This window comes from Xiphophorus maculatus, chromosome 15 (genome assembly GCF_002775205.1).
Source record: "Xiphophorus maculatus strain JP 163 A chromosome 15, X_maculatus-5.0-male, whole genome shotgun sequence".
In the NCBI taxonomy this organism is placed as follows: Eukaryota; Metazoa; Chordata; class Actinopteri; order Cyprinodontiformes; family Poeciliidae; genus Xiphophorus; species Xiphophorus maculatus.
In genome coordinates this window covers 10,495,045-10,510,511 of record NC_036457.1, presented here as the reverse complement: position 1 = coordinate 10,510,511, position 15,467 = coordinate 10,495,045, and the positions used below count along the sequence as shown (strand labels likewise).

Genomic DNA, 15,467 nt, shown 5'->3' with positions numbered 1-15,467 from the left:
ATCAGCATGTGATTGATATGTCTTGTATAACGTCTCAAGGTTCAGGTGTTGAATTTTTAAAGTCATTAAACAAAACAAAAGCCAGTTTTAGCTGGACTGAAATGGCTATTGAAATGTATACTGTGCTTTTAATTTGTGCAGAGCAACACAAAGTGCAAACATTAACACTTCCAGTTGTAATTTAGAGTTGTACTTCAGACATGTACAGTTGAATTACCCAGCAATAGAACTAAGTAGCAAAGCAAGGGAAGAGGGACAGGAAGTCTTCTATTGGTAGGCAAATATGCGGATGAGTTACATTGGCATATTTATAGATCCTTATTTACAGAATGTGGAAAAGGTGTGAAATTATATATCCATCTGTGAATAAGAAGTGACAAGGAGCATTAATATGAAAGGGACAGACTGAAGATTTGAAAGGGGAAAAAAATAAGTGCAAATTAGCTAATTATACAGACAGTTGTGGTTGACGGCTTTACTGTCACAATAATGTGTTCATGGAGGAAAAAAGTGCAGGTAGGATCCCAGGAGCAACACTGTGAATTTCAAAGATTTACTAAGGACAAAGCTTACAGGTAGACACAGGCAGGGCGGCAGAAAAGAAAAAGAAGAGACGTTAAATACACAGAAAATGTGTTTAGTGACATGGAAACCAGTTATAATCAATCAGATGCCAAACAGCTGAGGAAGATGCTGAGCAGGGAACTGAGGGAAGGTGGCGCTAAAACACAGACTGGACACAGAGGAAGCATAATCAAAACACAAGGGGGAAAACCCCAACACACACAGACACACCCCCACCAACAAATCATGACATCTATGATTTAATGGATGACGTACAGTTGTGAAAACTTAGGAAACCCAATTAAAGTTATGGAGGTAAATATATGTATATATATTAAAAAAAAATACTTGTGAGAAAAAAGTTGGAACACAATACTCACTAGTAGCTGGCTACATAAAACTAAACAATCATGTCTTTTTAAATACAGAAATGTTGGCCTCCTGAAAATAGTAGGACAATTATTTGTCCTACTATATAGCATAAGTAACTGTATAGCATAAGTAATACATGGACGGCTTTTGGACTGCATTTTACTTGATTTAATTTACTTTGAATTGTTCAAATGATTAAAATAACTGAATGTTTTAATGACTTTAATTACATCCTAGTATATTCACATCAAATTTATTGAGCACTCTATAAATGTTTTTCCCCATGCAAATGGCTATTTTTACCTGAGGGGAGAAAAAAGTCAGCAAAGGTTAATGAACAATAGCCTTCTTGTATCTTTGTTACGGAGTGAGAAATTGTGTGAGTCTGAATAAGTATAACACAGCGTCCTGTTCCACAAATATGTAAGACTAGTGCACTGCTGGTTTCAACCGGTGCCTCTGACAGACCACTGCTTTGCATCATTATCTTTTTTTAAATTGCTGGATAAGGTGTCTGCAGTCATACATGCCTGGACGTAGTAACACACCTGATCACACACACTTGCAAATGTCACAAGAGGATAAGAAAGGTGACGGAAAAAGGGCACATCTCTTTGGAGCAACAAACTCGTTGGGGCTCGGAAATAGCTCTCTAATTAACAGACCCAAATATTATCTAATTTGTCCTGTAGAGGGATGGACAATGGGAGAGGAGAATAGAGGGAATAAAAGAAGGCATGTTGGAGATCCAGTGGGAACTCAGGTGAAAACTTTACTCTTAAAAATACTGACTATGACTAACTGCAATATTCATCTAATTTAAGGTGTTATTTAAAGGTTGAGACTAACCCCACAGTTGTAAATATGGAAAAACAGCAAAGCTAGGACCAAGCTGTGTGACTAGCCACCACTCTTTCGTTGATTCATAAACAATTATTCAAAACTTGCCCTCTGGACAGGATGCACTGCCCTTTCAAGATGTGGAAAAGTCAAGGGACATCTTTCTTCACTGCACTAATAAGAGCTAAGTTCACTTAAGGGAAATTACTCTAAAAGTTTTTCGGGTAGCTTTTTATCCACTCTGTGGTTACAAAAATGCATGTTTCTACAATACATTATGTAACCTGAAACATCGATGTCTAAACACAAAATATCCCTCTATGAAATTAAGTCTTAGTACATCTGCAACTGCAAGTAGAAACAGTATGAGCAGCAATCTAGAAGCAGAAAGAGCGAAAGCAGACCTGAACAAATGACTGAACTTTGTGTACAGATCTGGCATGGCTGGGGCGGTCACTTCACTGCTGGGTGGACTGGGCCGGGTAACTTGATCAGAGCTCAGTGTAGCTGCAAAGAATGAAATTATTGTATTTAAAAGGACAAAAGAGCTAAATACATGATTTTAAGTCTTTGTAGAATAATGCCATGACACTTGCTTTTAGGTGAAGTAGGATGACCACGTTCCAGTTGCTTAACTTGATTGAGGAACTGGAGGCGGGACTGAGAAGCCTACAACAACAGAACAGCATAGTCTCTGTAGCATTCTGTATGTCTGAGCAAATAATGCATCAAAATGTATTTTCATTTGTGGTAGGGATTATCACTGGATTTGAAATCTCTCTCTGGGTTATCTGGGTTACCTTTTCAAAACGCCCTGGCTCAGTCGTTTCCCAGGCTTTTTTCATGGATTTAATCTGGTCAATTCTCTCCGTATCTCTCTTTACTTCAACCCTCTCTGGGTTGGTATGGTCAGTGGTGACACGCAGCGTGTAATTTGGCTTAGTCAGGTCCAGGTTCTGTGCAGAGGTACACACACAAACAAGATAACAAAGATCATGCTCACCTCAACAAGCACTAGCTGAAAGTCATTGTTCTGCTATTTATGATGCTTTTTTAAATTAGAAATTTATTCTAGTTATGATATATTACTAATAATTAAGGTGGACAGTAACACTTGCCAGACAACCTTCTTCTACTTCACAGATTTAAAATGAATAAATACGATCTGCCCTACATTGTGACTGTCTTGTTGGCTTACTGTCTTCTGTCATTGTAATTTTGTCATACATTACCGATTCTTGCTTGGAAACATTTATGGAGACACTACTCTTTCCTCTGTGCCTGTCAGCTTCACTTTTTCGGCTCGTTTTTTGTGTTTCAGTCTTGGTACCATTCTGGCTTGATGGGCCGATTCTAGACGAAGACTTAATATCTCCAGGCTTGAACACTGAATGTTGAAGATAGTAGGAAAGCATTTTTTTTATTTTGCCTGATGTCATTTGAACATGAGCTTAAGTATAAACAGTTCAAGAAAATGCTTAAGGGCTTTATAAAATAGAAATATTTTACAACATGCTGGACTGGTTTGCAAACCCTTTTAATTCAGTGTTAAACTGTTATTACATTTGAAACATTTTACTTGATCTTTTTCAATGAGATATTCTAAGAAGAAAAGAAGCAGCAGCATTTAAAAAGAAGTCATTTCCATATAAAAATAGTTTTTCAGCCTTGTTTAAACAAGTAAAGGAGATTTACTAAGTGTGGCAAGAGGCGCATGTGTTGTGCAATCACATGTATGCTAGATGGCACTGTTGCACTTCAAAAGCTAAAACTAACAGACTTCTAAGTTTCAATGCAGTGAATCCTAGTATTTTATCATCATTTAGCTAACTTCTTGCCATTCTCTCTGAAGTACTTTGATAAATTATTCTATGGCTGTAGAAGTTTGCTGCTCTTATTGTATCTAAATATATGTGCATTGTTGCAAAATAAATATAACTTTGGCTTTGTTAAAACATTAGTTTTAGCTAAAACTATGTTTTCATGGTAAAAGTTCCACAGTCCTCACAACAAGTAAGTGCACAGTTATTGTTGGTGACTGTTTTAATGGAGAAATAAAGAATACATAGTTGACACGTAATATTATGCATGTGCCAAACACAGTGCAGTGTTTTAACTGCGTCATGTTAGATAACTTGTAAATTAGGCTTAAAAGCTTTGCATGGCATGCACTACATGTGTATTTGTGTAGCGTGATGGGAGCATGATCAAGGGCACAGTTCCACCACTGAGACAGAGTTAAACTGGGTGAAATTAATCCAGTCTTCTGCTTGGATATTTCCCTGGGCACCAGGGGGCAAGAGCCAACTTCATTTGACATCCCATTGACCCATTTCTACAAAATTATCTGAAGAACACAGGAGGTTTTTGAGGACTGACCCCTTCATAGACATACGAACAAACTCAGTGACAAAATGCTGAACATTCTTGATAGGATGGATAATAGTGATATTGTGTCCAATCATTTAGCGATTTAAATCAAAGAACAAAGAAATTGTGATGACACATTATAAGTTGGGTTGATATTATTTTTTGGGTAGTATTAATTTCTTACACATAATAAAAATATTTTATGATATATTACAAGGGATGTAATATTGCAATATGGTATCATATTTTGCATATTTTTAGACGATAAGCCGAGTTGAGAACAGGTGGTACATCCCACTCTCTGTACAAATAATAAAATATATACATTTAAGTATTGTCCATAAGCATAATTTTACCTTGTATGGCTTACTGGAAACAAATTTATTTTTTTGATCTAATTTAACATCCATCCATTGTATAAATGGGTAACTTCAGATGTCAGTTGAAATCAGATGTCTACACAGACACTAGGAAATTACTATCTTTTTCACCTTACATTTTACCTGATGTTTATTCAGACAAAACGTGTCAAGTTTTATGTTAGTAAGGTTTATGAAACTTTTTCTTCTCCTGTTTGCTAATGCATTAAGGGACAGAGACCATACATATTCAGGGAAAAAAGGTGGATACTTGCAAATTGTGGTGTAACAAAACAGCCTACAAACCTAATGCAGTTATGCCTGATCTGTGAGCAAAAATTCTAGCAAATTGTATAAACCATGTGAAACAAAACCCAAAATTTCTGACCCAAGTCAAACAATTTAATTTCAATTCTACCAAAATCAAACAAAATTTATGTAAATTTATAACTTTAAAGAAAGGAATATTTTTTCTATATTTACCAAGAAGGCATATTTACTCTAGAATAATTTCTAACGTACCTAAAAAAATGTGTATCTTTTTATTAAGTGTATGTGAACATCTAATTTCAACTCGAAATGGAAGCAAAATTGCCAAGAGTAACAAACGCAGTCAGAATTCAATGACAGCAAATTGGCCTTTTTCTACAGGCAATCATACATATTCTTCCCATGCTGATTTGTTTCACAGCAACACAGCTGCACTCAATGAATTATCCTCAAACTGTTCAAAGGATTATATCAAATTTAAACCAATTTCTTTTTTTCCTTTCCAACTGATCTGTTCTAATTGTTAAAATTAGAAACCCAGATCCAAGAAACCAAGATTGCTTCAACAGTCAATAATAAACAGACTAAGCAGATATCTCTTTGATTTGCTGTATTCATCTGGTTTCCGTTAGACTTGTAATTACAGGCCTCTGACCATTGGAAGCCTGGAAATGCCTAAGCTCCAACACTGTCTCTTGAATATCAATAACACTTCAAAACAAAGAATAACATGTACGAAAGCAACGATGATGAGAAAATAATAAAAATAACAATAATAATAATAAAACATTTAGAACCTGAGGCCTAAATGCTGCAAAGACAAAAGGAAAATGGTTTCCATTGCCTATTATAGGCTTACATGTATCAAGGGGCTACATGAGTCATGTGGAATGCATACTAAGAGCTGCAAGTTCAGATCAAGATTCACTTGAGTGACTTGGTGTTCTAGCTATCCTAGGGGCTATTGAGAATAGCTGTTTGGTGTGGCATCTACATAGTTTTTATATAGTATGTACCTCTGATTTCATTCTTCTTCATTTCTTGTAGCATATGGACAAAATCCAGCTGGGTTTCATCCAAATGCCAGCTCTTACAGAGCATCTCTGCTTGCACCACATACTTATGATCCTGGGAAACACAAATAAGCAAAAATTCACATACAAATATAGCATTGTAATATAAAAACAAAGAAATACACACAGTACAAAAAAGATGCATAGATATATGCAGCATAAACCAGAATAAGCATAAAGCCATAAGCCTTACTTATGATATGACAGTAAAAAAGGTGCTTTAAAGCACAAGAGTTAGCTTTAGCTATTCCGTATTTTGACTAAAGCACATAGGGAGCAAAAACAAAGACCTGGTTAGTAAACATTAAGTCATGAGTGTGAAAGGAAAAAAAAATGTTTCAGAACTTAAGAGAAACACACACATTTTTTTTCTTTTTCTCCACTGGAGAGGAGAAAATTTCTCTATTTGTACAGGCATGCACTTTTAGCAAAAGTGTGCTAATACTTTTGGCAGGATAGTGTATGTGTGGGTGAATGTAAATCAATATGTGTGAGCATGCTTACAAATCAGTATGCAGGAAGCAAAACTGATATGGACAGGCAGAAACTAACTAGGTGAGAGGGACAAGCATAGAATGTCTTTGTACCGGGATGGCGTTAGAGGACAGTTTTGATCTTCCAGCTGGACTTTCTAAGCTTCGCCGCCTATCCCTCCTGGAGTCTGTTAACACAAAATTCACAGCGGTTTATATCTGAAGTAAAAAACTGAAGCACAATACTCGACCATAACAACATACTCATTCAACAAGTGTGGGTCTCCAGGGTGACAGAAATTTTTTTTAAAAAGTGCGGCCACACACAAAGTTAGTTGGTTTGCAGTTGTGGCATAATTAATTTTAATTGGTGGGGTGAATAGTGAATAGCACAATCAAGTAATTATGTTACCTTCAGTTGTTATAAAAATGATATATTTCAAATATAACCCAAAAGAAATTTGACTTTGGAATTTAACACATTGGAATTGGGCCTCTGTAAGAAAGGACTGCTCTTTAACACTCCGTCTTCAGGAAGTCATCACAACATTGTTCATCTATTAACCTTATAGTAACGTTTTTAACAGCGCTGCTCTAAGAAGTAGCTAATGTAATGAGCACAGCAAATGTGCAGTTCCACCAGGCGTTTGCTAATTGCTTCTGGCTAGTCTGAAGGAGCTGAGTGGAGGAGTCACAAGGGAGGACTGCTCTACGAGGCGGAAACTTCGAAGCTTGGAAACTGCAGCTCTGAGGAGGAGCTTTGTCCTAGGTTCCCCCAAGCGTTTTACACAGCTGAATGGTTGCCACAGGAGATTAAAGGATTTCTCAAACATGCATTAAAGAATCAATGCAGCACTCCAGGTATGTTTTTGATGAGGGAATATCACTGTGACATTTTTTTTAGCTTCACATGCTGTGAAGCTAAAAAAAAAGAAGAAGTTTATTTTACATAATACTGCTCTTTTAAACATATATACGACTTCAACCCTGATCTGTTTGCTATTTTCCTTGGTCTTCATGAAGATGTTTATTTGCTAATGTGGGCTTTATTAGATGTATAAGTATATAAAAATACATGTCACACTATGTTTTTCTTTCAATTTCATATGCATCACTTTAGGATGTTTAAATCTCAAATGAAACTCAGCGATGTCTTTACACTATCCAGAAGACATTAAAAGTGTGTAAATATATTTATGAGGCATTTTAACTTTCTGCCACATGAAGAATTTAAATTAATAAATTTTTCTCATAATACAAAAGACTTGAACAAAAAGTACTCAACTTACCTGGCTGTTGACCTTTGTTTGCCTTGAAGAAGAATACAGGTAGTACAACAAAGCCCCTCCCAGTGATGCCAGCCATCTCCTCCTCCTTGTCCAGAACAGACAAGTGTATCAAAACGTTTTGGTCAGAAGTTTCAAACTGAATTGTGCCCATAGCATCTGCCATCACGTGAACACTGTAACTGAAAGAAATTTTCAGAAAATCATAGTTGTTTTTTAGTCTCAGAGGAGTATTACCTTTGGCCTGTCCATACTTTCTTAAATTGTTAGTTTAACATAATTTGTCTTCTCACCGACAAATGAGATTTTTGTCGCTTGGAATGTAATAATCTTGGAATTGCTTCACTGAGAACGCATTGACAGGAACTTCACGGCTCAGCTTTGGAAGAGGTTCTTTTGAACCGATCAACCGCATCCTCCATTTGCTATCACTGACAGGGAATCCAGGTTTAACCACCTCTGCAACAAATGTATAGCCAAGCTGCAAAACAAAAACAAAAAAGAAAATTAAGAATGTAAATATAACAAAAGATTTTCTAGTGCTTTGAGAAGGAAGGTAGAACAAATCTCTGTATCCACAAACCTTATTGGGTTTATAAACATGGGGCAGCACTTTGAGCCTCTCGATTTCCTCTCCCGTGTCATTGTTAACAACATGCAGACAACAGTTAGAAACTGGAGAGAAGATGATCGGTACCAGCAGCATCTCCTTTGGAACAATGAATACTTCTCTATATAAACAAAAAAAAGGAAGTGATCAGCTTGACACTGATTGGTGATTGATTGATCTTTTTGTGTATCAGGCTTGGTGGTACCAGGTCTGGCTGACAACACCCATTGGTATGGACACTTTAAAGAGTGGCGGGGATTAAATAAGAACAACACATTGGTTTATTTAGGAAGTAAAAAATTATCTGCTAAAATTACACTTTCAGCAGATAACATGAAGCCTACCAAACAGTTTGATAGGCCATCACAATTGTCATTGTGGTAGCTTGTCAGAGTGACTTTGAATTACCAAACATATAAGACCTCTTAAAGGTTGAAAGGAAACTGTTTAATTTCCAAACCTAGCCTTTAAAATATAATTGTTCTCTAACCTGAAGACCAAAGCCCAGGACTGGTTTGTGTCCTGGAAAGAGACGGAGTAATCAGCGAAGGCGATTCTTGACGATTCATCCTCCAGACAGGAGTACAGTTCTTCTTCCTCCCCTAAATGATCAATAATGTATCTGGACAGGAAAGACAGAAATCAAAACATACTTAAAAACTCAAAGAAATTTTCTGCAAAGGTTAAACACAATTTCTAAAATTTATTCTCAGAATAAATAAACATTTACGCTTTAGCAGAAAGTGAATGAAAGCTAAGTATAGTTCATGAATATAAAGCTACTCTGGAGAGGAGGAGATGCCGTTTTGTTGCCTCTCAGCGTGGAGTAGATGCTTCTGTCAGCTAAGACAAGCACATGCTTAAAGGTTGACAACAGCCAAAAAATGCCCCCTCTGTTCTCCATACACACTGACTGAGCTTTCAGTGTTCATGCACATATATGCTTCCCCAGGCAGCGGGTCATTCGACAGACGCTGCAAGCTGATTGGTACGGGGTGAGTATAAACAGCAGATGGTACCACTGGGAAAAGATGGAACACAATGTGGAAAATACTCCCTGCATGGCCCCCACAGGCTGCCACAACCAGGAGAGGGAGCAAACTCTGGGTATGTGGTAGATTAGAGGCAAAGTATATGATCACACAATCTACACAATATTCACAAAAAACTGAAGCTGGAATGACGTTACATTTTCTCTAACGTTGGTATTTGTCTCCAAATGTTTACAGAAACAAAAGTCAAGCTTTGATGCATAAATTGAAGTATGCGTTTCGATGAAACTAGTTTAAAAGTGTATTTAAAAATTACAACCTTTAAGCAGGTATTAAACATTCTTTTCAGTAACCCAACATTTCTGTATTATTTTTATTAGTCAGAAGTAATTTAATCTTCCATGAAATAAAACAATTATATTTTCCCAAGCTATAAGCAGAAAGTCATCATAATTATCAGAAATAGAGGCTTGAAAACATACATCTGTTTGAAATTAATTAATGTAATATTTACTTATGGAATTTAGTTAAATGAATAAACTTGCCAATAACATAATTTAATTAGATGTACCTGTATCTTTGTACCTCTATTCCTCATAACAGTTTCACATTATAAAAATCTGTCTTTTATTTACCGTAGCAACAAGGCAGAATGTTTTGCTGCATCTGCTTCAATCTTCTGCCACATATCTGAAAGGATCTTGGAAGCACGAAGGTTTTCTTTATTTCCTGAATGACATAAGAGCACAAAAAAAACTAAGTAAGAAAAGTAGCCGCTATTAAGTCTGAAAGACAATGGATGTTTATGCAAAACACAAACCATTGTTATTGATGAGCTAGTTCAGGCAGGGCCACAGAAATTGGAAATCAGACTCACTTTGCCAGTCTGTGGGTTTTTCTATTTTCCTTTTTTTTAGTCCCTTTAGAAAGATTGTTATTTCTTTTTATTTAGCAAAATTAGATATTCAAATTCAGCACTAAAATTGGCCAGAGTCTCAAAATCTTATTGAGTAAATATGACATGACACAGTCCAGCATTTATTGGAACTGTTAATTGGGATGGATGGGGGTCAAAAAAATGTCAAACAAATCTCCAAAGGCCACTTTTGGCAACTACAGAACAACCATTAGATTAAACTGAAATTTAGTTTATTGTTCTGGTTACCAAATGTCTACTGTTAGGTGAAGTGGAGGATCTATTTCCTTGCCCCCTTATGTGGTCACATTTTCAAATTAAATGTCGTAATGTGCAATGTCTGGGTTTTTGGGGATAAGCTGCTTCAAATATAAAGAGAGAAATGGAGAGAAAATATGCTAACAGGAAAGAGGTAGGAAAAACCAAAGCATGACAGTCCAGTTTCATACAGATCAAGCAGCTAAGCCTTAGTGAGTGCTGTGGTCAATGGTATCTGACCCCCTTCAACTTTTTCTGGCAGTGCTGGCAGATTCTATAACAATGTAAGTATTCTAGGTGTCTTGAAGACTCCAACTACATGTCAACGTTTTCTTTTTTAAATGATGCCTTATAGAAGCTACTGTTTTGACACTGACACATATCATACCAGGAGTTTCCAAAACTAGCCTCAGGCGACTGAAATAAAAACAAATGTCACCTTTAGAATTTTCTCATTATTCTACAGAGGCATCGAACATCATATTTTGTTTTCTACTTCTTTTTATAAAAGGATAGTACATGCATTAAATATGAAACAACTAACTGGTTAATTGGGACCAAACTGCACTTAATGATTTGTACTGTTGCAATGAACTGGGTTGATATGAACTGATTTTTATATGATGGCACTGTGGCTCAATGTGTACAGTAGTCAACTTGAAATCTGAAATTTGTTGGTTGGACAGTTTCCTTCAGTGACAAATTATATTTTGTTTGCAGGTCGGCATGGTCGTCTGCCTGCATTTATAGCGCTTTCCTGAGGTTGGGTTGGGAGCAGTAGTGGCGAAGCGTAACCTTTGTTTTGGGGGCGTTGCTTCCGGGATGGTTTTGGGGCGGAGTTCCGGTTTGCCTCAAACGCAATCTAGATGCTAAAGGCAGCGCTTTGATCGTCATTGCTGACTTCTATTTTATTGTCCTTCTGGTCAGTACACGGTGAAAACATACCAAGACTACTTTGTAAGATGTTTACCTCTTATTTGACTGTGTTACGGTTTCTGTGCACCGTTTTACCAATAGTTGCCAGTTTTATTAGGCAAAAGTAAAGTTGGAAATATACCAGTCCGTGCTGGGAAAGTCCCGCGAGGAAAGGTGATTAGAACACCGTGATATCTTACGAACTCCAGGTTTTAGGAGTTTTATTTTGCTTTTGTTTGAATAATATTCATTGTAAATTGGTTGTTGACTCATAAAGTAGCTCAGAGCATGAGTAAAGTGAGTCCAGGCAAAGTTAAAGGTAGAGAAATATTCATTGTTCATAAAGTGTGTGAATTGAGGTTGAAGTTGAAATAACGCCAAGCTAAATTCTGTATTTGTTTTGTAAGTCTTGTAATTCTGTTTTTAACTGTTGATTTATCCTGTTTGGTACACTGTACCTTGGTTGTCTTCATCTAAGTGACGGATGGAAATTTGAAAAGGGTAATGTGTGAAGTTAATTATTACCTGTGCGAAAAATAAACCAGGTCTATAAGACAATGGTTATGTAAAACATTAATACTGTACACTGTAAAGGTTTTGTTTGTTAACAAATAAAGAAAAACGCAATCTGGATATTAAAGGCAGCACTTCAGTCGTTATTGCCGATTTCTATTTTATTATCCTTCAGATTGTGCTCAATGTTACAGCCGTCCAGACACTCAGGACCTGTGACATTTAACCTCAGCGTGGCTACTGATCTGTGTATTAGTGTATGAACATGTGAGAGCAACTAGCTAAATGTTTTTCTCTATTTCCTCATCTACAGAGCTCTTTGTCTTGGCATATTGGTAAGAATGGAGGTCCTGCACTATTGGCTCCTGTGCTTCACAGCTCGGTTTAATAAATCAGGCAAATTTTAACAATGAGTGAAAATGTAAGCTACTCTCCATTAAATACATGTTTCTCATATACTTATGTGTGCCTTTACCAGGTTTTGAGGCTTTAAGTGCCGCTCGCACCAAATACCCTTTTAATCGAGCTTGCAGAATTGTGACTGCCTGGATTTCTTTGTCTGTTGGCCGCCTGTCTCCCCATACTTCAGAGCGCTTTGTATTTCCTAGAAACAGGACAATGAGAGAAACAAACCAACATGTTAAAATGATAGAAAGTGAAAAAAAAAAGTTCAAATGCTATATTCTGAAATGGTTTCCCTCAAGCAGATCTGGATTTAGGAGTAAATCCACTGATTATAGCACATATAACAGCTGTTGCAAATATAAGCTGCAAGACAGCATACCATAACTGTGAATTACAAACATATGCAAATGTATACATTTTATTTGCCAACATAAAAATGAGACCTACGGGTAGAAGGTGATGCTTCTATGACTGGGGCCCAAAGTGAGGGGTCGGCAGTAAGGGCTTGAAGTGCAAAGTACTCCTGTGATGTCAGCTTTTTGCCCTGGGCCTCATGAAACATGTGGCACACTGCCAAGTTAAACAGCTTTGTTTCCGGCAAACAAACACAAAATAACAAATACATACATGAATGTGTGAAAAAAAAAACTGACTGCAAGATTACAGTTATGAGAAGGACTACCTGCAGGACAATAACTGCTGGACAATTACTTCTCATGCTTGCTAAAAGTTAAACATAGTAATTATTACTAATTAAAGACGACTTGTTACTGCTATTTTTATATACAAACTCTTGTGTATATGTGAAATAACTCACAACAGGTTGTCTGCTAGGGCTATTAGATCTTTACCAACTTATAACTTTTACAAAATAATTTTTGACACACTATCAAATAATATTTCTCCAATATATAAAAAAAATCTTACAGGTGATTTAGTAAAGCACATTAAAGCTTTACCATAGGGTTTTTAGGTTGCAGAGCTTGGATATAACAAGCTAACATAGAGATATCATATATAATAAATAATTATGTGAATATCAGGACAAAAATGTTCATAGACCAAAATGACACTTGTTTATAATAGCTGTGACAGTCAAAGTCCCATCACCAATTCTGTTTTTACAGTTCAGCTGTTCAGCCCAGCACATTTAGCAAGTTTCTCTGCACCATCCATACTTATTTGCTGCACAATAAGATCATTGTTGCATGGCATTATGTTTATGTCGCATTATGATCACAAGTTACCTTTTGGTGTTTTCTTGTCCCAGTTTTGGAAAAGATACTTTTGGGGAAATAAGTATTTTCCAGATTCTTTCTGAGTGACGGGAGCTTCTGTTCATCAGTAAAGGAAGCAACCACGCAGGATAAGGCTTTGAATATGGCCAAAGCCTGCTCATTGAAGCGAACACTTTCCTGTTAAGACCGAACAATAGCATATGTTTTTATTTACTGCTGCCAGTTAAACAAAACTAAACTAAACTAAAATTGATGCAATTGGTGCAGAAATGTAGCAGAAAAAAAGTTTAAACTGTAAACTGTGCTGGTAAACAGAAAAAAAAAAATCTGCAACAGAGAGACTCATTTAAAACTTGAAGAAAAGTACACAGACAGCTGTACACATTTATAAGCTGGTGGGGTAAAAAGAAAAGTAATTCCAATATGTTTTAGAGAAAATATTTCAAAAGAAACTGTTTATATTAGTAAATGCTTAAAGAAAAAAGTGGAAAAAATGTTTCAAATTCCTCTGGTTTTGTCTCTTTGTTTCATAATTAGTTTTCTGAGAAAGAAAATACAAAATATTGCTCGAACATGTGTTCTTTAATTCAGTAACAATATACTGTTTTACTCTTGGAGAAATAGACAAACACAAGATTTGTCAATTTATTTTCATCAGCTTCCCCCCTCACTTATTTCCCCCAGCTAGGTACATGAAAGGATATTTCTATTCTTCTGAATTTTTTTGTTACACAGTGGTTTTCTTATTTAACTGGTCAAATGTACACACATTTGACCAGTGTGTACATTTGATACACTGATACGGTCAGTGGATTTGTCCAGAAAAAGGAAAATAAAAATAATCTGTTTAGAATCAAAGATACTATATTGTCCACTAGAACCACCAACATGATCAGGTGTTGACAACAGTTTTGGATCACCTTTGCTAGGATGGGCATAATGGTTTCTTCATCTCCTAACATGAATTGAGTCTCGCTGCTCAGGTGGATGTGGTAGGCTAGAGTCGCATGTACGTGGAGGCAAAACACATTGCGCCTGAGAAATGAGAGACAGTGGCAAAATACATTTTTAAAACAGGGACTTGCAGCTCATACTGTTTACTAAATAGACTATAAGGACTTGTGCTACCATTTATTCAATAAGACAAAGAGATCCTTCATCAACAGACCCCCTTCACAATCAGAGACTGTAGTATAAACCACATTCAAATCACTTTAAAAAAAAAATCTCAAGTATCTTCATTGTCAGCCTGAGAAATGTTTTTCCTTTCGTTTTTCTTATTTTAATATGTCATTTACTATTGTATTTAGTATGTTCCTTGCTGAAACAATTGACATTTTTCTTCAGTTTTTACAATATTTCAAACAAGTAACAAAAATGAGCAAAGTTAGTTTCATTATCTGAATGTTCCACATATCATGAGACAATATGCAATTTGGCTTTTTATTGGGCAACGTGACAAATGTATTTTTTTTCTTTTTTCTTTTTCTCACATCATTTCTATTTTACCGAAAGGTGTGAAAATGTAAAATGTTTATTATCAAATATGGACTGGATTATTCAGCATTAAGTACAACCCAAAATCAATTTAGTATTGAGTTTACCATTGTTGTTTTACTTTCCTTACACTTTTCTACTTTACTTTTTTATTAAACGTTTCTTTATGCTCCAGAGAAAAACATCTGAAAATCCAAGCATCTTTCTATACATTTTTTTTCCTATCATCATACTTAACCAAAGATGGAAAATTATCAAAAGCTAATTTCATACTTTCAATACTGAGTAGGAACCCTATTTTTTAATTTTCCTGAGTATTTTAGACAGATTCACTGCATTCTTGGAAGCAGTACTGCATGTTTCCATTTTTCTCTGTGGTAATCAATGGGTCAACTGGTCAAGAGTTGCTCCAGTCAAAGAGTTTGTCTGCCAAATGCCCAGCTGAGTTCACAGGGACTGAAGCGTGGAATTCTGCTACCCAAGACCCATTAGCTTTATACAATTCAGCCATCACAG

At 36.1% G+C, this 15,467-nt stretch overlaps 1 protein-coding gene across 4 annotated transcripts in view; it reads right to left on the bottom strand.

The window, feature by feature from the left end:
* Positions 1-15,467, bottom strand: part of adgb (androglobin) — a 36,110-nt gene that overhangs the window by 2,316 nt on the left and 18,327 nt on the right. For 3 of the 4 annotated variants that reach the window (XM_023347696.1, XM_023347697.1, XM_023347698.1), the window contains 15 exons: positions 14,375-14,489; positions 13,464-13,631; positions 12,664-12,802; positions 12,287-12,415; positions 9,845-9,938; positions 8,708-8,839; positions 8,191-8,338; positions 7,901-8,088; positions 7,611-7,789; positions 6,436-6,509; positions 5,792-5,903; positions 3,009-3,163; positions 2,577-2,732; positions 2,373-2,445; positions 2,181-2,283 (listed from right to left, as the gene is read on the bottom strand). In XM_023347696.1, the coding sequence (XP_023203464.1) occupies positions 2,181-2,283; positions 2,373-2,445; positions 2,577-2,732; positions 3,009-3,163; positions 5,792-5,903; positions 6,436-6,509; positions 7,611-7,789; positions 7,901-8,088; positions 8,191-8,338; positions 8,708-8,839; positions 9,845-9,938; positions 12,287-12,415; positions 12,664-12,802; positions 13,464-13,631; positions 14,375-14,489 (1,965 nt within the window). Of the gene's footprint in view, positions 1-2,180; positions 2,284-2,372; positions 2,446-2,576; positions 2,733-3,008; positions 3,164-5,791; positions 5,904-6,435; positions 6,510-7,610; positions 7,790-7,900; positions 8,089-8,190; positions 8,339-8,707; positions 8,840-9,844; positions 9,939-12,286; positions 12,416-12,663; positions 12,803-13,463; positions 13,632-14,374; positions 14,490-15,467 lie in introns of those variants that run through there. The other variant, XM_023347699.1, reaches the window with a different exon arrangement.